Genomic DNA, 22,416 nt, shown 5'->3' on the forward strand with positions numbered 1-22,416 from the left:
GGCAGTGGAGGGTTGATGATATGGGCTTGTTTTACAGCCATTGAATAGACCTTCTGTCTTTAGAGCTGAAGCTTGGCCCAAACATTGGTCTAGTCAAAGTCCAGACCTCAGCCTGACTGAAAAGCGATTTCAGGTTGGGTTCATCTCTTTTTCAGGATCACTTTCTGTTATTCTAGATCTGAACTGATGTTGGAACATTGATCCAAACCCAAACCAGCCGGTTCTGGACTTCAGCAGAACCAACAGAACCAGAGGAGCCACAGAGATGTTGATCAGTAGAGTTTTATTGGAGAGAACAGCGGCTGTTTAACGTCTCACGAGTATTCCTGGGATTCGGTGATGACCTCTCCGTTCTCTGACGTCTCCTTGGTGACGATCATCACCTTCCTGGTCGTCGTCGTCTTTGTAGACGAGGAGGAAGAGGAGCTGAGGAAGAGGAGGAAGAGTTAGACTAACCTGGACTGTCTGCTGTTGGAAGAGTTCACTGCAAAAAGTCCTACCAAGTATTTTTCTAGTTTCTAATGCAAATGTCTTAGTAAACTCAAAATAAGAAAACTAACTTACAAGTAACTTTTCAGCAAGATACAGGAGTAAATAATTCCTTAATAGTGATGAAAAAGGTTTAGATCCATTGTCGGATTATTTCACTTATAACATGGAAAAATGTCTTGTTACAAGTGAAATAATCAGCCAATGGATCTAAAAATTTAAGAATTTACTCCTGTATTTTGCTGAAAAGCTACTTGTAAATTAGTTTTGTCTTATTTCATGAGTACAAAGATATTTGCACAAGAAACTGGACCAAAAACACTTGGTAAGATTTCTGCAGTTGGTGTCTCACCTGCCGCCTCCCTCTCCGTCCAGCAGGCGGCGGTATTCTGCGATCTCCATCTCCAGTCGGGTCTTCATGTCCAGCAGCATCTGGTACTCCTGACCCTGCCGCTCCAGGTCGGTCTTCAGCTGCATCAGCTGCTCCTCCAGGCGCGTCACCTGCATCTGGTAGCCGCCCAGCATGCTGCTGTACCTGCTCTGCGTTTCCGCCAGCGTTGCCTCCAGAGATGCTTTCTGCAGGAGTGAGAGCAACGTTAGAGGAAGCACGGCAGCAGAAGAAGAGTTGAGGAGCTTTCAGAGACTCACCATGCTGAGTTGCGACTGGAGCTCGATCTCCAGATTTTGCAGCGTCCGTTTGACGTCTGAGATCTCAGAGCGAGACGTTTGGAGCGTTTCTGTGCTGACGGCGGTTTCTTTCTGAAGCTCCTCAGACTGAAAAACAGAAAACAAACAGAAAAATCAGCATCTATGCAGACGACACTCTGCTGCCATCACTAATGTTCTTCTCTCTGGTATGGAAAAAATGTTTTTTGTTCATTTTAGGAGTTTAAACTTCAAGCATTTAAACGCAGTTCCATTTGCCGCCTCTAGATGGTGGCATTAACGTCCCAAAAGTATAGAAGGCCAAAGGTGTCACAACCTAATACATTAATTAAATGCATCTATTTTTTAAGATGTCTTAAAATGGGTTAAGCGTAGTAAAGATTTTGTATTTAAATATTATACATTTTAAAAAGTAATAATATGATTCCATTGTGAGCCAAGCCTGTGGGCGGGGCTAAAACTCAGGCCAAGTTAATTGGTGTGAAGTGAACAGCCTGATTATTATTCAATATAATTAGACATTTATTATATTCATTAATTTCATTTAGTTATTTTATTATTTATATCATTATCATATTATTATTGAAATCAGTAATATGATTATTTAATAATTATATTACATAATTATACAATTAATATAATTATATAATGGCAGTAAAGAAATAATTATAATGATATAATAAATATGAATAACATAATTATTATGTGATTAATCAATTAAATTAATTACTAATATAATTATTATATTTTATTATTATTACATTTATGATAATTTTATTAATTATTCAATGTATTGGTTAAATAATACAATGTGTTATTATTTCCTTAATTTCACTCTTGATAACTTCAGATATTTATGTATTTTATCTAAGTTCTGATTGTTATAAAGAATTGGACTTTCGTATTGTTCACTGTGGCCCTTATGGATCTCCGTAGAGGACCTGTTTCCTGGACTTCCTGTGTTTTTAGCAGAACCGATGCTCCAGCCTCACCTTGGCCTGGAACCAGTTGTCCAGGTCTTTGCGGTTCTTGCTGGCGACGCCCTCGTAGTGTTCTCTGATTTCGGCCATCATGGCGGTCAGATCCGGCTGCTGCGCGGCTTCCACCTCCACGTTGACCTGCCCGCCCACCTGTGACCTCATGCTCAGCAGATCCTGCAGGAATGACATGATTTAGCCTGAAGCTTCGCTCCGCCTCGCAGCCGGACCGTTGGCTCGGCTCGGCTCACCTCCTCGTGGTTCTTCTTCAGGTAGATCAGCTCCTCCCTCAGAGACTCGATCTGCATCTCCAGGTCGGACCTGGCCAGCGTCAGCTCGTCCAGGAGCCTCTTCAGCCCAGCGATGTCGGCCTCCACCGACTGCCGCATGGCCAGCTCGTTCTCATACCTGCAGCAGAAACAGAGTTAGGAGCAAATCAGAGGTGAATAACCGTCAGGCTGCTGTTTGTTGACTCACTTAATCCTGAAGTCATCGGTGGCCAGCTTGGCGTTGTCGATGGAAAGGTGCAGAGAGCCGTTCACCCGGGTGGCATCGATGATCTGAGAGGAGGACAGACGTGATTTAAAACATCTTTTCTGAGTCTGATTACTGGTGGAAACATGGAAATGAGTCCGATGATGCAGGTTAAGGTGAGGAGCGAAGCCTCGCGGGTTCTGGTGGTTCTGGGTGTGGTCGCTCCAGTTTCCTCCTGCAGCGGGCGGGGCCCAGCCAGGCAGGATTTCAGGCTTTGTCTTCTTACAATGGAGCATCATCAGTTTCTCTGCCCTGACCTAAAACCAGAACCAGAACCTGGACTCACCTGGTTCTGCAGGTCGCTGATGATGGTGTAGAACCTGGAGTAGTCCTGGCTCTCAGGTTGGGCCTTCTTGTCCAGGAACTCCCGGATCTTCTTCTCCAGCTCGGCGTTGGCCGCCTCCAGGCTGCGGACCTTCTCCAGGTAGGAGGCCAGCCGGTCGTTCAGGTTCTGCATGGCCGCCTTCTTGTTGTCGGAGATGTCCAGGGCGTCGGACAGTTTGAAGCCCCCGCCTGCAGCGAAGCCCGCACCTCCACCGGAGGCGAAGCCTGCGCCGCCTCCACCTGCAGCGAAACCTGCACCTCCACCAGAGGAGAAGCTTCTGGACGCGGTGCTGCTGGAGATCCGGACCCCGGAGCCGCCGGCGCCTCCGTAGACGCTGCCGCTCCTCATGGAGCCCAGGCGGCCCCCGCTGGAGTAGGAGGAGGATCGGGTGGAGAAGAAGGAGGCCATGCTGGAGGAGTTCTGCTGCTCTGGGTGGAGGAGAGGAGAATGCAGCGGCGGTCGGGCCGAGCCGCCTTTATGCTGCTGCAGTGGGTGGGGAGGGGTTCTGGTCACACCCCCACCCACTGCAGCCGCAGGACGGTGACAAACGGCAGCAGGAATGTCAGGCACTTTATTCTGTTGCTCCATGAAATCAGCTGCAGGGAATGAGGGACGTCTTCCAGAACCAGAACCGGTTCTTATCAGACCCGGATCCCCCCATCCTGATCCAGTGTCATGTCCCGACCCGCCTGCTCTGCTGCTTTGGGCCCTGCAGGTCTGCACACATCCTCCTACCCACCTCTGTTCTCTTATTGTGCAACCAGACAATGAAACTCTGTTTGTTCGCTCTGATGAAACTGAGCCTCTGGAACCGCCGCAGATTAGAACCAGAACCAGAACCTGAACCTGAACCAGAACCTGAAGCTGAACTCTCCAGAGAGGCAGAAGGCTTGATGGTCCGTCTGGAGTTGCCTCCATATTTCCTGATCAGAAAGGTTCCTTTGTCCCTGAGTAAAATCGCCTCATTTCCATGTGAGTCACATGTTTCCCAGTCAAATATTTGGCTCCTTTCTTTGAAATGCAAATATTTGCAGGTTTCATCTCATCCTCAACTGTCATCAGAGGAATCAGTTGTGAAAAATTTCCTCTGGCTGTGAAACAGTAAAGTTCCATGTCATCACCATGCCCCCTCCACCGCCATGCTTTTCAACTCAGATTCTCACCAGTCTGGGTCACAGAAATCACGAGTAAACTTTAAATTCTCTCCTGAGCAGAACAAAAATACATTTCAAGAGTTTTTCTGGTTTATTAAACTCCTGGGAAACAGAAAACAGAAACTTGCAACTAAACCCTAATTTATTCAGACTCTGGCAGATTTCTGCCTCCGGTGGTGGGACCCGGCACAATAACACATAAATAAAATTGGTTGATTTTTGCAGGTTAGCTGACCACTGTGATGCTGACCCAGAAGAAAATACTAATTTTCGGCCTGCTGTTGGTTTTGGTGTTGATGCAGAGAATGCTAACATGCTAAATGTGATTTGGTGTTTTTGCTTCAGTTCCAGGATGGAGACGGACTGAGATGATGAACAGGAAGAACCAGGTTTGTTTATTCTGCAGGCGTCTGTGTTGCTGTGTAAATATTTTGGCTTAAATCTGATGATGACAGAAACTCCTGCATGTGTCGGGTACTGATGCAGAAGCTAACTTAACATATCTGATGTGTAGAAACAGACGGCCGGATCATCCCGTCTTTGTTTTCAGGACACAAAAGTCTCTCCTGAGGGACAGGAAACCAGTTTTTACGGAGTCCTGTCGACCAGAGCAGGTCTGGTGAACTGCTGCCAATCTGAACAAGGTACTGTCATTTTAACCCAACCCAGCCTATGTACAATTTGGAGGTGAACGTCCTCCTCCTGTCTTTGGCAGGAAGTACAAACTAAGTTAAACACAGCAGGAGGTCTGTTCATGGAATGGTGTCTCCTGTTGGTGGCGCCGCCACCCAGGGCAGCCAGGTGGATGTTTCTTATTGGCTGTATGTAAACTTCTGGCTTCTTTGCTTTGGAGTCGAGGCTTTGGCACCGACATGAGGTCAGTCCTGGTTTAGGAACAGATGCTGCCACCATGATGAATAAAGCCCATCTGAAGTTGGGATGTTTTCTGCTGCTAACCTTGACAGACGGAGCAGATCAGCAGGTCCCTCTGCAGGTCTCTCTGCAGGTCTCTCTGCAGGTCCCTCTGCAGGTCCCTCTGCAGGTCTCTCTGCAGGTCTCTCTGCAGGTCTCTCTGCAGGTCCCTCTGCAGGTCCCTCTGCAGGTCTCTCTGCAGGTCTCTCTGCAGGTCTCTCTGCAGGTCCCTCTGCAGGTCTCTCTGCAGGTCCCTCTGCAGGTCCCTCGGAGTCACTCAGCCTTGAATTTCGCCTCATTTGGCCTCTTTGTGTGTCGCTCTGTTGCCTCAGGCAGTGAAAACTCAAACTGCCTAAACAAAGGATCCTGCCACACCCCTGCTGACCTCATTAAACTGGTTCCCAGCTCCTTCCAGTAGCTAAAGGGTTTCTTCCATCTCTAGAGTTTAGGAAATTTTCCTCCAGCCAAACGTCTTCAACCCAATCAACATTCCCGGACCGCGGCTCAGAATCGGGTCTGTTAGAATCTGTGGTGCAGCAACATCTGCTTTAGAGCAAAAGACTAATAACAGAAGAACCTGAGAGTCACCTGGGTGGGTCAGTGTTAGTTAAACCTTAGAACTGGGCTGTGAGCAGCAGGTTCTGGATCAACTGTCTGATGGATTTGATCCGTGAGACTAAAGATAAACACACATATGAGTTTCTCTAGATCTTTCTGGGACTTTAGTCCTTTAAGCCTGGAAATGTTCTTCAGGTGATAGAATGACGACTTTGTTACTGTCTTTATGTGGCTCTGGAGGTTCAGGTCAGAGGTCATCACAACACAGATTTTGGGCCTAAACACTATGTTCTATCTGCAATAACTGAAGCTGTGCATCGACTCTAGAAACTCACTTTTGTTTTGGGCCAAATCAAGAACCTGAAGCTCTTAAAGGGCCAGAATCTGTTGCTAAAACCTGTTAATGAACTGTTAAAATATAAATTCTTAAGATTAAATAATGTTGAACATTTCTTTGCAATAAAAATCAAAGTGTTTGTGGTACTAATTTAGAAATATTTGCACTCATGTATGACTGTATATGCGACTTTTATTACTCGTTATTACGGATTATAAACTTGACATTATGTTATGCTGAGGCAGCTCTTTTACAGAAGTAAAAATAAAAAACACGTCCAACTGCAAGACGGAGTAAAAAGTCTTTAAAAAGTACCAAAAATCTGCGATAAACTTACAATTATGCTTTAGTGCAAAAAAGTGCAGCGATTTGATGTGATGTGTGAATTTCCACAATAATCTGCAGAAAAGTGGAGGGACTATAAACAGATAAAAAACTACTTTTTTAAAATCAGTTTTTTATTTGATTTGATTGATAAAATAATATTTAATCACACTTGATGGTTCTGTTATGTGTCTCTTTAGAGTCTAGAGGTTAAAGGTTATGGTGGATCGGATTTGGCCTCAGGGCCTTGAGTTTGACATGCGCTCTAGATCAGTGGTCTCCAACCCCCGGGCCGCGGACCGGTACCGGTCCGAGGTACTAGAAAGGTTGAGACCACTGCTCTAGATCATTTCTGTTGAGGAGCAAAAACAATAAGTTCAGTTTTGTTTCTGTGCAGCTGGAGGAAGTTTTTTCACCCTCTGCATTGAGAGACATCTGCAGGTTTCAGGACACCGTTCTGGACTGAATGATGGACCAGTTCACTTCCTCCACTGGTGCAAAGAAATATTCAGGAACTTACTGTCTTCATGTGAAGCAATTCTTCAGAGTTCTGACCCAGTCCATAAGTCCAGCAGTCCAGGTTCACTCAGCTCTGGAGGTTCTGGTACCTCAACCGGTTCCTGTTTGGATGTTTGACGGCTGGCTGGGTGAAGACCGCATGTCTCCAGGTGTAACGACTGTCCTATCAATTAAATCGACGTTATTTTCATTTGACACACCAGAGTTTAGAACAATGGACCAAAGGAAACACCCAGAGGAACCAGAATGGAAAATTCTGCAGCCGGTTCATGGTTCTGATATCTAAGAACAGATCAAGTTTCTCACCTCTGGTCCAATAATGCAGGAGGATTTACTTATTTTACTCATTTATTTGGAAATCTGTTGGTCATTTTGCTGCTTCATCTTTAGCAGTTTTAGTTTTATTGATGACTCTCAGGTTGAAAACGGGTCGTCTGAGTCAGAACCAACACCTGCATTAATTCACATCCAGGGAGGAAGGTGGAGTACCTGGAGAGAAGCCACACATGCACAGGGAGAAATCCTGCCAGCTCAGACCTTCTTGTTTCAAGGTAGCAGTGCTGCTAATGTCGGCCTAGAAATACATGGAACTGCATGACAATATGAGAGGAAATTGATCATTTTCACAACTATTTATCACCACAAGCCTGGAAAACTTTCACCTGAGAACAGAAACAAACAGTTTCAGTGAACAGGTAGAAAACGGCTGGTAATTTTGGGTTTTTATGAACTTTAGCTTCTCAGCTCTGCTGCCAGTTTCAGCCGAGTTTGATGAACTCTTGGTTCATCCAAGATAAAGTGATTGTTCTAAAAACAAGACGCTTTTCCATCCAATAGAGTTCCTGTTCTTGTGTTGTTGGGTTTGGATGAAAACTGCAGGCCTCGACCTTTAGACGTGTCTCTGAGTCAAATAATGAGATCATCTGCAGAACTTGGCTGCAGCGAGGAGGTGATTCAACAGAGTTGCAGTTCGGCGGCCCTGGAGGACCCGGACCCGGACCCAGACCCGGACCCGGACCCGGACCCGGACCCAGACCCGGACCTGGATCCTGCCCCGCTTTAAACTAACATGTTGCCTGAACTTGTTACTGTGGCTCAATTTTCTTTACTGGATCAACATCCCAGTTCAGTCTAAAGTGAAGAACTTTGGGCTGGACCAGAACCAAAAAGGGAAAATGGCTGCTCTGACTGAAGATGTCCTTCATGGACCAGCAGAAGAAGATCTGGAGAGACGGTGGAGACAGGAGGTCCATATCTGAGGGACAGGAGTTGGACCCAGTTGTCCTGAATGGATCCTGATGGGAATTCTGGGAGATTCTCTTACTTCCTATTCAGAACTTATCTGGTAGATCAAAATGGATCTTCGATCTCCTCCTGACACCTGGGAGTCAAACAGACTCATTTTAGATCTAATTAAATCTTATAGAAAATGATTTTTAGTTGAATCATCCCTAATAAACGAAGTTTGACTGAAAGTCGTTCTGGACATTCTGGACATGTTCTGGACGTTCTGGACATGTTCTGGACATGTTCTGGACGTTCTGGACATGTTCTGGACCCAGCAGGGTGACTGTTGCTGCACCGTCACCCTGCTGGTTTCCTGCTGCTTGACGTTTTCATTTTCAGCTGAGTTAAAGCTGAACTTCAGGTTTTCACCAGGTGGAGTCAGGATTGCTCTGCTTCCTGGACTGACTTCAGATCCGACTGAAGCCGGTCCGTTTTACGAGCTGCTGGGGCGCGGCCTTCGTTAAAGCGAAGACATGTCAGAGCGACTGCGGTTTCCTGTGACTGAGAGCCGCCTTACCGACCGCGGCCGCTCTGCTTCAGGACTTCTGCCTGTTTGGAGAACAAACCACAGGATGGCAGACAGAACCGGCCCGGCTCGGCGTCGCTGGGCGGACTGACACTTCACAAATTCACTCCTTGCTGTGAATAAATGCTGATCTTCCATCTTTAAACTGGAGTTCTGGGTCCGGTTCTGACCCAACATCCAGCAGGTCAGAAACCCAGCAGCTCCATCTTAAACTCCACATGCCTCAGTTATGAAGTTAAAGGTCAAAGGTCAGGCTGATTAGAAAAACACCAAACAGAGAGGGATGTTTTCTGGCCGAAGGACCTGGATCCAAACTGGGTCACCAGCAGAACCATGAACCCAAACAGCAGCAGATGTGCCACAGAGCGGCTGAAAAAGAACAGAACCAAGGTGCTGAAAGGGTCTAGTAAAAGTCCAGACCTCAGGCTGATTGCTGTAGTGGGACCTTCGGAGAGCTGAGCAGAACCTCAGTGACCCAAAGCCATGAAAGAGGTTCTAGATCAGGGGTCTGAAACTCCAGGCCTGTAGGGGCGCTGTCCTGCAGGTTTTAGATGAGCCTCAGGTACAAAACCCTGGAATGAAACGGCTTCATCGCCTCCTGGAGTGGATCGGTTCTCCAGAACCTTGATGACCTGATTATTCTGTTCAGGTGCAGCAGAGGCTCATCTAAAGGTTGCAGGACTGCAAACCTCCAGGACTGGAGTTTGAGAGCCCGGGTCTAGAGGTTCTGTTGGAGCTGATTGTGGAACCAGGTGTGTTTTCTACTGGATGTTCATTTAAATCCCATTAAGCCCTAAACTCCATATTTTAGTTATTTTAATCCTGTCAGTCTGACCCATTTGGCCTGCAGGACCAAAAATACGAAGATTTGAAAACTTCCTGTGGCCGACAGACGGGAATCGGTCAGTGTGGATCCTGCTCTGATCTTCTGGCTCATTTATCTAAAAGAGCAAAGAAAATTTCTCCCTGTGTGAAGCTGAGGCAGAAACGCCTCATTGTTCCTCATTTAATCGCTGTTCTTGTTTCTTTTTGACATAAAACTCACCATGATGATGAATTATCACGTGATAAAGTTGGATGTTCTGATATATTTCTGGAGTCGCCAGTCGTGATTTTTGCTCATGTTTGAAATAAAAGTTTCTCCAGTTTTTCTCAACAAGCAGGAAGAGAAACAACACAAGAACCTGAGAACAAAGACGGACAACAGACTGCAGAAACCATTAATCACAGATTTCACTGGTTTCACTTTAATCTGTAAAATCTGACACCAAGCGCTTTGGATATTAATGTTTTAGTTGCTGTTTATTTAAAAAACCAGATGATCTTTGGTGATTTTTTATTTAACTTCAGGATATTTGATCTTGTTGATCTTCATGGATGTTTGCAGGAATCTATTGTTTCTTCATTTCTGAATATTGTTGTTTTTACCTGATATTTCTGGAATATCTGTCAGTTTGGCTGAATCCTGGTAAAACAGCTTTAGACATTAATCTGTTTTTATATCTTTATATAAAACCTGTTGGTCTCTTTTTGGAAGCTGGTGATGATTTAAATTGTTGACAATAAAAAGATAAAAACTGAATTATTCTAGCTTTATTTTACTTAATATTAAAACATTTTTATCTTAGAAATTATTCAGACTGACCCAGAAACAAACAATAATTGTTTGATTTGTTACTTTTAAAACTGAAGTTGAATTTGTTTTTCTAAATTACATGTTTTATGGATTTGTTGTCAAATACAGGCAGGTTTGATCTGAAGAAACTCAGATTAATATGAGTTTTCACATTTCAGGTTTTCTAGTAATAAACACTTAGAGATCTTAAATCATTTAATACAAACACAGTTATTCCATAATTTCTGCATGTGTGATTTTATTTTAATTAAAGTTAAACATAATCAAACTCAAAGGGGAATATAGGAAAAAATGTCCCATTTTTCTTAAGGAAACTGTTTCGCTCCTTTAAAAAATATTTGATCATTAATAAAATCTCACGTTTATTTTTCTTACAATCAAAATGATCCTGATTCTTCACCTGGTGGTGATCAGAGGAATTACAAACACAACAAGCTGGATTTTTTTAATCTGATTTTATTTTAAAGCAGATTTTAGTTGTTGTTTCCATTTCTGCAGCAGGGGGCGCTGTCTCCGGCTCCCTAGGCATCCTGTGTGGAGGTGCTCACCACCTTTCCGTCCACCAACACCTCCTCTACAACGACGTACCTGGTGGTGGTGGTGGTGGTGGAGGAGGAGCCGGAGGTGGAGGCCGAGGTGGAGGCCGAGGTGGAGGAGGCCTTGGAGGACGAGATGCTGTAAATGAAACAAAAAAAACAAAAAAAAACTGGTTTTATTGATGCAAACATTAAGCACAGAGAATTATATTTAATGTTGAAATAAATTTTTAAATTAATATTAGATAAATTTGGGGTTTTCAAATATTCAATCCAAAAACTTCAAAACAAAATGTTGAGAAATTTATATTTCGAATTATGAAAAAAAAAAAAAAACTGAAAGGAGGTAAATATTTTTTTGACATTTAGAGAAAAAAATGAACATTTAAAATAAACAATAATATATATTATTGGAGATTCTTGACTGGGTTTGCTGGACTATTTTCATATAATTTAGAAAAAAAATTCAAATTTTTTTCTAAATGTTTGTATTGCCAGGCTTCTTATTTCACTCAAGTTTCATGTGAGAAATGTAATGATTTTTACTTAAACACAACAAAAATAAAACAACAAAAGATATAAATTTATCAAAAGTTTTTACTAAGAATTTTGAGACATTCTTCAAAACAATGTAGAAATGTATGGTTTAATGTAGGAAGAGGGTTCAGATTGTGTTTGAGGAGAAAATACTGGTTCTAATAGTGATTCCAGTCCAGTCCAGTTCAGATGACATGCTGGTGTCTCTGTGTTCTTCAGGTCGTTTATGAAGTAAATGTCAGTTTATTTTGTGAGGTTTCCTCCTGATCCTCCAGAATCTTTTGGAAAGAATCTGCATTTATCTGGTTTTCAGAACTGATCAGATTTTACTGATATTTTCCTGACACTTATTGGAGGATCGTTCTCCAGGTGAACATGTCTCACCTGCCGCCTCCCTCTCCGTCCAGCAGGCGGCGGTATTCTGCGATCTCCATCTCCAGTCGGGTCTTCATGTCCAGCAGCACCTGGTACTCCTGTCGCTGCCGCTCCAGGTCGGCCCTCAGCTGAACCAGCTGCTCCTCCAGAGACGACACCTGGTTCTGGAAGCCCGCCAGTCGCATGGCGTAGCCGTTCTGGGTTTCCGCCAGCGTGCCTTCCAGACCGGCTTTCTGTTGGGGACAGGAGGGAGACGGTTGAGTTGACGTTTGTCTTGGTTTGATCATACATGCCGGTTGCTGCACCCACCATGCTGAGTTGTGACTGCAGCTCGATCTCCAGGGCCTGCAGGGTCCGTTTGAGCTCTGTGAGCTCTGACTTGGATACCTGCATCGTTTCTGTGTTGGCAGCGACTTCTTTGTTCAGCCCTTCTGTCTGTATGGAGGAAAAACATCAGGAACAGCATAGAATCAGCCTCATGGTGGCGCTACTTGCAGAGTCAGAGAATCTCAGAAGAAGAGGAATGCATGTTGAGATGAGCACCAGACTCCTCACCTTGTTCTGGAACCAGGCCTCCAGGTCTTTGCGGTTCTTGGCGGCGACGGACTCGTAGTGCTCCCTCATTTCCTCCATGATCTTGTTCAGGTCTTGTCCTGGAGCTGCGTCCACCTCCACGTTCACCTGGCCGCTCATCTGCGTTCTGGTGGCCAGCAGCTCCTGCAGACACCATTTACAGCTGCATGAAACCGTCCAGAGTCACTCAGACTCCGCTCCATCAAAGCTCCCTCACCTCCTCATGGTTCTTCTTCAGGAAGATCAGCTCCTCCCTTAGGCCTTCAATCTGCATCTCCAGGTCAGACCTGGCCAGGGTCAGGTCGTCCAGGAGCCTCTTCAGCCCAGCGATGTCGGCCTCCACCGACTGACGCATGGACATCTCGTTCTCATACCTGGACGGATGTTAACAGAGTGTTTCTGGACCGGTTTGCAGTCAAATGAAGCAGGAACAGATGTGATGCCAGAGGTCTGGTTAGAGCAGTTTTAGCCTGAACTCGGTGGACTTACTTCATCCTGAAGTCATCAGAGGCCAGCTTGGCGTTGTCGATGGCGAGGTAGATCCCACCGTTGTCTACAGTGGCTCTCTGGATCTGAGGGACAGGAAGGTTCAGTTACACAAGGTTTTAACCCAAAATCAGATGAAGATCTTTATCTGAACTTCTTCACCTGGAGTCAGTTGGTTAGTTGCAGCATCACTCATCCTACCTTTCCCTGCAGATCTACGATGGTGGCATAGTAGGCGCTGTAGTCTCTGGCGGACGGTGAGGTCTTCTTGTCCAGGAACTCCCTGATCTTCTTCTCCAGCTCGGCGTTGGCCGCCTCCAGGCTGCGGACCTTCTCCAGGTAGGTGGCCAGACGGTCGTTCAGGTTCTGCATGGTGGCCTTCTCGTTGGCAGGGATGTTCATGCTATCACCACCGCCTGCTCCACCACCGGCGCCACCACCGAAGCTAAAACCGTAGCTGGAGGCTCCGCCACCACCGCCTGCTCCACCGAAGCTAAAACCATAGCTGGAGGCTCCGCCACCACCGGCTCCGCCGCGGCCGCTGCTGTACATGGACATGGCAGAGGAGCCGGAGGACATCCTGAGGCCGCCGCCGGACATGAAACCACCCAGGGATCTGGAGGAAAAGCTATTCATGGTGATGGATGTTCAGGAGGTGCTGGAGCATCAGCTGCAGAGGAGAGAGTGGAGACGAGAGGGAGCAGCAGGGTTTTATATTCTCCATGCCTTCCAGAGGAGGAGGAGGATGGAGAGCTGGAGACAAACAGGGAGGAGACACCTGTCCTTTAGGTGTGTCTGAGGCATGCAGGAGCCAACAATTATCAGAATCAGAACATGCCAACTTTCATTTCACATGAAAGGCAAGAGCCAGTTCAGACACGGAAAACATTAACCTCAAACCAATCCAGGAATGATGAGGCGCAGCTCGAAAGAAAGGAGTGACCTGTGTGCCAGAGTGATTTAAAGATGAGCCCTCCGGTTGGGCCACTTCTGTCAGCATTAATCCTCCGTAAACGCCAGAGGAGCGGCTGGATGTTCTCCTGTCAGCTACAAACAAAAGACCAGAATGTCAGAGATTATTCTGCTCCACAGAGCCGCTCAGGTTCTGTAAGCGAAGTGGTTTGGTGTTGGTCCAGGTGGAACAGGTGCAGCTTTAAAACATCTCTGAAGATGTTAGATCTGTTGGTTCTGCTGCTTCAGTCTACGACTTCATAAAGCGCCGTTTGAAAAGTTACAGTCAAAAATTGACTAAAACAGACTAAATTGTTATTTAGACTGTCGAAGGAGAATAAAATGGGGGTTTAGTTTTCATTGTTGTGTTTTGACCCTGGGAAAAATAAATACTAAAAATGCAGATAAACATTTGTAGTGAATTTGAGCAACTCAGTATGAGGAGAAAATAAAACTTCAGTTTATCCTTCTGTCCAGGAGAGGACTGAGCGTCTAGAGCATAGGTGTCAAACTCTGGCCCGCGGGCCAAATTTGGCCCGCAGTGTAATTATATTTGGCCCAATTTCAAATTAATATTAGAGCCGGCCCGCCGGTATTACACGGTGGCAACGCTGTGACGCCGCACTCACCGCTTATACTACAAATCCCATAATGCTCTGCTGTTTTTTGGTGCGTCAATCAGGACAGAGAGAGACACGCCTCCTCCTCTGTGTCAGTAGCACTTATGGTAGCGGACATGGATGTATTAGGAAGGTGGTGATCCGTCTTTCACTCCTTGGGTGAAAGCCCCGGCGCACCCCGCAGCCCCGGGCCTCTCCCCCAAACCTCACTGCGACCTCAAACTACAGCCGTCACTGTGTTACCCTACCAAACAATGGCAAAAAGAAAGACAGAAAACAGAACTTTTCTGGACAGGTGGGAGACAGAATATCTGTTTACATATGTATGTGAGCAACTTTTCTCCTCAGTGAAGATGATGAAAACGTCTCACAGGAGACGTCTGACTGACGAACACCTTTGTTCGATAATGAAGGTTTCCTCAGCTCAAACTCTGAGCCCCGACATTGATGAACTGGCATCCAAGAAAAGATGCCAGGTATCTGGCTTGGCTGCATCAGAGTAGATCAGTGTGTCGCAAAATGAGCAATAAATAAGTTTTCTATGCACCTTTTCTTGTTACTCCAAGGCCTGAATGTTTATTCATAGTTTACTTAATGATTTATTCATAGTTGTTATGTTATTTTATTTTCAAATTTATTAGTTTGTGTACGAAGCTAATTTTGACATTTACCTCAGAAAGGAGGCTTTCAATTTTTATTTAAACTTTATTTAATATGCCATTTATATGTTTTATTATTATTATAAGCAAGTCAGTTTTGCAGGCCTGCACTTTTAAGTTATATAAGCCTTGCTTGTTCAATATTTATTGTTAAATCAAAACTTGTTTGGGTCCATATTAAAAGATTCATTTGTTCAACCTTGGCCCGCGGCTTTGTTCAATTTAAAATTTTAGCCCACTGTGGATTTGAGGTTGACACCCCTGGTCTAGACCGACACATGCAGACGGGACAGCTAATTAACTAAAAAATGAATAACCACGATGGCCCATTGGTTGATTTTAGTGACAGTCTTTGGGCTTATCCAATGAAATCCTTCAGTCCTCTTTGGCCTAATGGAGTCAGAGAGAAGAGATCTGCTGCTGGACGGCGGCTCAGAAAAGCTGCACAGCTTCTAAATCCTCCCAGAAAAATGTGTCAAACTGAGACATTTTAATTTCCACCTGTTTTCACCACTTTATTCATTCATTCAATCATAAATGTCAGAGTTTCAACCAAAATATTTAGGTTGCTAAAATATTTAGCTTAGAGTTAAATAATTAGCTCTGAGCTAAATATTTAGTTAGCAAGCTAAAATATTTAGCTCTAAGCTAAATTCTTAGCATCAAACTAAATAATTTGGAGCTAAATATGTAGTTTGCTGAGCAAATATTAAATAGCTCAGAGCTAAATATTTTAGCAAACTTTAACTAAATATTGTGTTTGAAACTGACATTTATAAATAAATGAATAACATGGTGAAAATATGAACCATTTATTGCTAATCAGGTCCAACTTTAACGATTTACCTTTATCATCTCTTTGCTCCCAGCAGCTGCAGGCTGCAGATTTAAAGCTTTATGTTAGTTTAAACTGTGAACCACTTTAACTCGGCTTCAGTCGCGGTTTAATCTGCTTTAATCTGTGTGGATTAAATGAGATCCATACAGAGAAAACACAGAGTTCAGTTTAAATCCTCTAATCCAGAATAATCCATGAAACATCAGCCACATCCAGAACGCCTTCCTGGTTGTGGGCGTCACTCTGGCTTCCTGTTCCAGTCCACAGGTGAGAGAAACAGCAACAAACTGGAAGGTCATAAGGTCATCTCCAAACCATCTGGAGTCCATCATTCTGCTGTCAGCATGGTGGTGGAGGGGTGATGATGTGGGCTGTAGAAGCTGCTGCATCACTCTTCCATGAAGTTGAATGACAGATCGTTTTTCTGTCTGAATGCTTTCCAGGCTGTAATTTAAAATGTTCTTCCTTCAGGATAAATGTAATCGTCAGTAATTAGTCGAATCATCCAAACAGCCTGTAGAAGAAGATTTCACTGCTCAGTGGAGTTTAATGGACATGGATCTGTTAATGATCCAATAATCAGGTAATGATCCACAGCTCCTCCAGTTTCAGGCCTAAAATGTTAAAACCTGCCAGATTTAATGAAGTTTGGCAGCAGTCTGAGGTTTCTGCCAGAACTCGTTCCCACACAGATCAAACCAGCCGCCGCTCTCCCTGCTCTTTTAATGATTTCTTCATAAATGTTTTTCAGCGGTTTGGGTGTAACTGAATATGTTCCCATCATCTGAAGTGCTGCTCCCAGCCTGCAGGGAAAACTGCTGGGAACATGGAAAACAGCCGGGTTTGGACCCGGAGTGCCGCGGTTCACCCTGAACATTCAGGAGGATCTTCAGGGAGACGAAGGCAGGATGGACACACAAGGTTTTCTGCTTCCTTTGAGGTTTTTAATCAAATTTAGAGATAAAACATGAAGTAGTTCCACATGTCAGTAAACTGAAAACAGCTGCTTAGGTCAACATTTAGAGGGATTGTTTCCAGACTGGGAGAAGCATTGATATAAGCTGTTCACCTCCTGATGGAGCAGATGGTGTAGTTCTGGTCCAGTAGAGTCTACCGGACCAGAACTACAACTAAATGGAGGCATCAGATTTTAGTGGTTGGAGGATTTCTATTTAGTCTTTGGCTAAAGACCACGAGCCATTTCTCCTGCTAGCACAAGGCTAGCACGTTAGCTTAGGTTGTATTTACCCAGAATGCCCTGCGCTGTAGCCCACTTCCTGCTTTTGGAGCGGTCTCCGGTCCGCTTGGCGGATTTGTTGGGTTTGGATGAAAACAGACCTCAGCTGGACTCCAATCTGGTGAATTGTTTCCTTTAAATTAAAATCCCCATAAAACCTTTATCATTATGAAAAAGAACAAGGTTTAAACATCCGCAGCTTGGTGAGGATATAAATCACATCTGTGACATCACACAGGAAGAACTTTTCAGTTTGGCTAATATTAGTCTGAAAAAATTCAGATTTTATTTGTTGTTTTCTCATTGACCGAGAAGGCCAAAAAACACAAAATAAAAAGTTCTCCTGGCTCCAAGTCGAGGGTTTCTGCAGAAACATCTGGATATTCTGCTTCAGAGTCGGGTCTTCTGTCTGCATATCAGGGCGGGCCCAAGGCATAAGCAAACTAAGCAGCCGCTTAGGGCTCCAAGGCCGCTAAGAGGCCCCCTCAGTGGAGCTGATTTTATTTGTTTGTTTTTGTTAGTAATTATTTCTGTCGTTATAATATCAAAAACACACAATTTCACTATGAACTGATTTGTTTTTACAGTAATAAATATTGGATAATGTATGTAGAAATTATTATTTTATGGATAAAAAGAAACAAAATGCTCTTGGGCCCCTGGTGACCGCGGTAGGTACTGCATGCTTCCCCGGTAACATGAGCTGCCGAGCAGAGCTTGAATACAAACGGAGAACTTTGTACTGAGCTTCATTCATTTTAGTAACTGTATTTATGCCTGATCCAGACATTTTGGCTAACCAGAACCAGAACTTGACTCACACCACACTTCTAAACTTCACTAATAGAACTGCAAAAAAAGTGACGGCCAGGAGAAAAGTCCCCTTTCCACAAGTGACTGCCCTTTGTTGGTGCATATGGTGAAAACGGTCCTCCATATGCAGTATAAGCAACAACACACACACACACACACACACACACACACACACACACACACACACACACACACACACACACACACACACACACACACACACACACACGCATCACAGGAGTCATAGTTAATGTTTTGCCTTGTGGGGAAAATCATTTGTCATTGTAAAATAAATATCAGTTTAAAAATATCTGTTTTTTTCTGTTTGCTGAGCTGCAGGTCTGAGAGTACGGAAGGCCTCTGTGCCATCACCATAGTTTCTATGGAAATTATGTTTAGCCTCCATACAAGTTAAACAATAGGTTAGCTTAGCTTAGCTTAGCTATAGCTTAGCTTCCTCCATGGTTTCTTTAGCAGAGGTTGTGGGTCTGCGCTGCAGAAAGATCTGAATTAAATGGGTTTAAAAGTGTGAAGGTGTTTGTTGTTGCCGAACTCTGGTTCCTGATTGGCTGATGAGCTTGGATCCAGCAGAACCGGTTTCTGTGAAAGAGATCGGTTTTATCTTTCCTGCCTGGTTCAGAGTCCTGACAGCAGCTCATTAAACCCAAACCGTGTTCAGATCACGTTTTTCTCAAACTTTCGACTCTTTACTGATTTATTTTGCTGCTTCTTGGATCCAAGTTTCTGCAGCAGAAAATTCACCAGAAGGAAAAATCAGCTTTTTTTCTTCATGAATTTCATTTGCTTTACAAAAATCTCTGATTGGTTTCAACCTGAATAACCTGGAGGATTCAGGTGAACAGGCAGGCAGGCAAGACGGAGCATGTAGATTTACACAAAGTTCAACTTAAAAACAAGAAGATTAAAATAAGAAGTTGGCAGATTAACAGCACCAGAAAATACTTATGCAGTTATTAAAAATACTCAGATTAAAACATGATATGCAACCTGAACTCCAGACAAGTTAAGATTTTCTTTAAAGTAAACTGAAATTAAAACAAAATAAATATTTTAATATTAATTAATATTTTCTTAACAACAAAACATTGATAATTATTTTTGGGATTTGATTAAAACGTAACATTTTTATTTCCTATGTGATCATATCAGGTTTTTGATGAAGCTTTAGGGTTAGGGTATGGTGAATCGAACGCAGATTAAACTGAAATAAAGATCATAAAATCAGAGTGAAACGGAGTCAGAGCTCGCTCCTGTTTTATGATTTCTCGTTTGCATGCAGGAGTTTTACATTCTGAACAAGTCTGAACAGACGCAGCGGTGCAGCTGTGACCGGACGGGAGCCTGCAGGCGGCGGGGAGGAGCCACCTTTCCTCAGGTGGGTCGTCTTGGCAACGTTTCACTCAGCTTTTAGACAAACCAAACATGAAGCAACAGCAGCAATAAGCTGCAGAAACCAGATGACTCCAGTCTACTGACTGAATGAAATGGTTTTCATGAACATATCACGGAAACATTTAGGAGTTTTTAACTTTTTAACATTTTATTCAACATGCAGGAAACCTGATATGTTTTATTCACCACAGAAATACAAATATGCATTTCTGTTCAAATCAAAGCTGTTGAAGCTGAATGTCAGAATAAATCATCATGATTTTATCTTTTCTCTGTAACTCCTGAGGCTTCAGTCATTCAGTTCATCCTGCAGCGTTGGAGGGAAAAACAGTTTAATCTGCATTTAAACCTGGAAACAGAAACAATGAGCAGATTAAATCTGTAAGTCATGAACAAGAACACTTTTATTTTCATGTCTTGGAATAAACTTAAAATATTTATAGCCTTTGGAAAAAGTAAAAAAAAATAAACCCAAAATGTTAAACAATGTTAGACATTAAAACAAACATAAAAGATACAGTTCAAAATTCTGAACCGATTATATTTAACACCAGTTACATTATTTAGAGCTAGAATAAGTAACTCTGATATTTGTTCAGTCTGGGAGACATGCTTCACATGTTCCTCATGTGTCCAAACCTAATTTCTTATTGGCAGAAGATTATGGGAACCATTAACAGCACATTTACCTCCAACTTACTCTTGACGGTTACATTGGGACTTAGATTAGATTATAATGTCAAAATAGGAACAAAAAAAGCAGAATGGTTAAAAATAGCCCTCACCACAGCATTATATTATTTATGTTATATTAAGACACTGGAGAGGACAAAATGTTCCTGCCTATTCAGAACGGCATGCGGCAGGTTTAGAGAGCTCCTCTTACAACGACTCATCCTCAAGATCAACGATCAGATTGATGCCAGGGAACCGTTCTGAAAACCAGAGGAATAAAAGATACAGTGTGTGTTAACTTTTTATTTACTTTATTTTATTTTTATTTTACTCTATTCTCTTTTGCTTTAGCTCCTCCTGCTGGCTGGGGTGGAGGGAGTACAGGAGGATCGGGACGGGATCAGGGGGGATGTTAAAAACTCTAGTCCTTCTCTGTACAACTACTTAATGTTGTAAACTTACAGCAGGGGCCCAAAGTGGGCCCAAAGTGGGCCCAAAGTGGGTCCTGGAGGCCCGGCATCCTGCATGTTCTAGTCTCTCCCTGGTTTAACGGACCTGGATCCAATGATGTTTCGTTAGAGGTTGTTACCAGGGAGGGAACTAAAGCTTGCAGGATGCCGGGCCTCCAGGACCCACTTTGGGCCCCCTGCTTTACAGCACTGATATTGTCAACATCGGTTTCACTGTCTCTTTAACTGTTGAAGGATTTAATAAACATTGAAAATGGAAAAAAAACCCAAAACATAAAAGATTACATTTTATTTATTTTTGTGCAGGTACAAGAAAGAAAAAAATGATATTTTTGTATCTTTATTCCAGGGGAAAAAGACAATTTTGGCTCCTGAATACTTTCAACTTTGGGATTTTGGCCCTTGGTGCAAAAGGTTTGGAGGGAAGTGGTCATGCAGTTCCTTTCACAGTAAAAGCTGAACATCGGGACTGAAATAATGGAGCTAATGTGGTAGGAGTTCAACTCATCAGCTGACTGAATCCAAAGTTAACAGAATATAAGTTTAGTTACAGAACAACTCCAATATTTGTTTTTGCGACTTGAATCTCCATTTTTTTCAGAAACAACAAATCCTGAAAAGTCAGAGGAATCAGGTTTTCTGTCTGAGCAAACACAGAAGTTTGACTTTTTAGATCAGCTCTGAGGTAAAACCTGCAAATCAAACACAAAACCATCCATCCGTGTGACGGATGGATGGTTTTGTGTTTTCATCGTTTTGTAATTCGTCAGTTGGATGAAGACAGCTTCCCCTCCTCCTCCTCTTCAGGGTGCAGCTCCTGAATTCCTCAGAACTTCACGTTTCATAACTCAGCCTCATAAACTGGATTGTCACTCAGCTGTCGCTTCTTACTTTGACGAGCAAACTGATTTATAAGCTCGTTTTACTTCCTGTAAAGCAGAAAATCTGAGCTGCAGTTCAGGGAAACATGGAAATATTTTTGATGGTTTATTTAGTTTAAATGTTTTTGTTTCAGGGATCAGGAAAGGCAGCGAGGTGATGAGGAATGAGAGTCAAACTGTATGCAGACGATGCAGGTTATTATTTCACTGTTGAACATGTAAAACTGTGTTATGTCTCAACTCTGAAGGTTGCCATGTTGGGTGTGTGAGCCATTAATGGTGGGAATGCTACCTGGCACGCTACTGGCTGGCGATTAAAAGCAGCTGAACCCCCAAAAACAGAAATAATGATGACTGTAGCTGTTAGCTTCTGCTGCAGTGCTAACATCCTGTCCACTGTATGTTAAGGTTTATTTGGTATTTGAACTATTCGGTAGTTAGAAGTGTTTTTTGAGGACATCTCCTGTATTTACAGATTTCTGTATTTTATTGATGGCTGTAATCTCTGAATCATTTAATCCTGGATCCACTGAATCATGATACTTCTGCTAATACGCTAATAGTGGAGCTCATTTTCTGCCTAACATGTTTAGCGCACTTATCGTCTCTTAAATACATTTTTCATATAAATTGTAAAGTTCTAATTTGATAAACTTTCGGTTGAATAAAGTTCAACATCTGCGCTGTAGTTTTGGTTGTTGACTGTAGTTAGAAGTTTATATTCATGCTCTTATCAGGTTTACACCTGGCTTTAGCACTTTAGCATTAGCTCCTGTTAAATACCATGTTGATGTAGCGTGTTAGCAGGAATAAGATCATCGTTAGCGCTGTCGGCCTCTGATGGTAACCATGGGAACGCTGTGGAAGTAAACAGAAGAAGGAGGATTTCTCCTCCTGCACCACAAATGTCTGAAACGTTGATTTTAAAGGAAGAAGAGATTTATAACACAGCAGGGAGTCGACAGCCAGACCACCAAGGTGATCGGTTGGTTGTTTGTTTGTGAGCATAAAGTGAATCAGGTGTGCTGTCTGTGTCAGTGATCGCTCCTTCTGCTTCAGCAGAATGTTTTTTCCTTTGTGTCTGAGCTAAATGAAGGAGTGTTTGACT

General features: G+C 43.4%; 2 protein-coding genes across 2 annotated transcripts; both read right to left on the reverse strand.

Annotated features, from left to right (window-relative positions):
- Positions 1 to 265: 265 nt before the first annotated feature.
- LOC102225049 (keratin, type I cytoskeletal 13-like) lies at positions 266 to 3,594 on the reverse strand. The gene is made up of 7 exons (XM_014473882.2): positions 2,953 to 3,594; positions 2,610 to 2,692; positions 2,384 to 2,540; positions 2,148 to 2,309; positions 1,138 to 1,263; positions 842 to 1,065; positions 266 to 426 (listed from the first exon to the last, which is right to left on the reverse strand). Exons 1-7 carry the CDS (start codon positions 3,577 to 3,579, stop codon positions 315 to 317), a joined length of 1,491 nt encoding a protein of 496 aa, XP_014329368.2. The 5' UTR covers positions 3,580 to 3,594; the 3' UTR covers positions 266 to 314.
- Positions 3,595 to 10,680: 7,086 nt separating this feature from the next.
- LOC102220377 (keratin, type I cytoskeletal 13-like) lies at positions 10,681 to 13,445 on the reverse strand. The gene is made up of 7 exons (XM_014473878.2): positions 12,953 to 13,445; positions 12,755 to 12,837; positions 12,483 to 12,639; positions 12,248 to 12,409; positions 12,002 to 12,127; positions 11,702 to 11,925; positions 10,681 to 10,919 (listed from the first exon to the last, which is right to left on the reverse strand). The coding sequence occupies exons 1-7, from the start codon at positions 13,385 to 13,387 to the stop codon at positions 10,766 to 10,768; spliced, it is 1,341 nt and encodes a 446-aa protein (XP_014329364.2). The 5' UTR covers positions 13,388 to 13,445; the 3' UTR covers positions 10,681 to 10,765.
- Between the last annotated feature and the right edge of the window lie 8,971 nt (positions 13,446 to 22,416).

The sequence above is a fragment of the Xiphophorus maculatus genome, chromosome 16, assembly GCF_002775205.1.
Source record: "Xiphophorus maculatus strain JP 163 A chromosome 16, X_maculatus-5.0-male, whole genome shotgun sequence".
Taxonomy (NCBI): domain Eukaryota; kingdom Metazoa; phylum Chordata; class Actinopteri; order Cyprinodontiformes; family Poeciliidae; genus Xiphophorus; species Xiphophorus maculatus.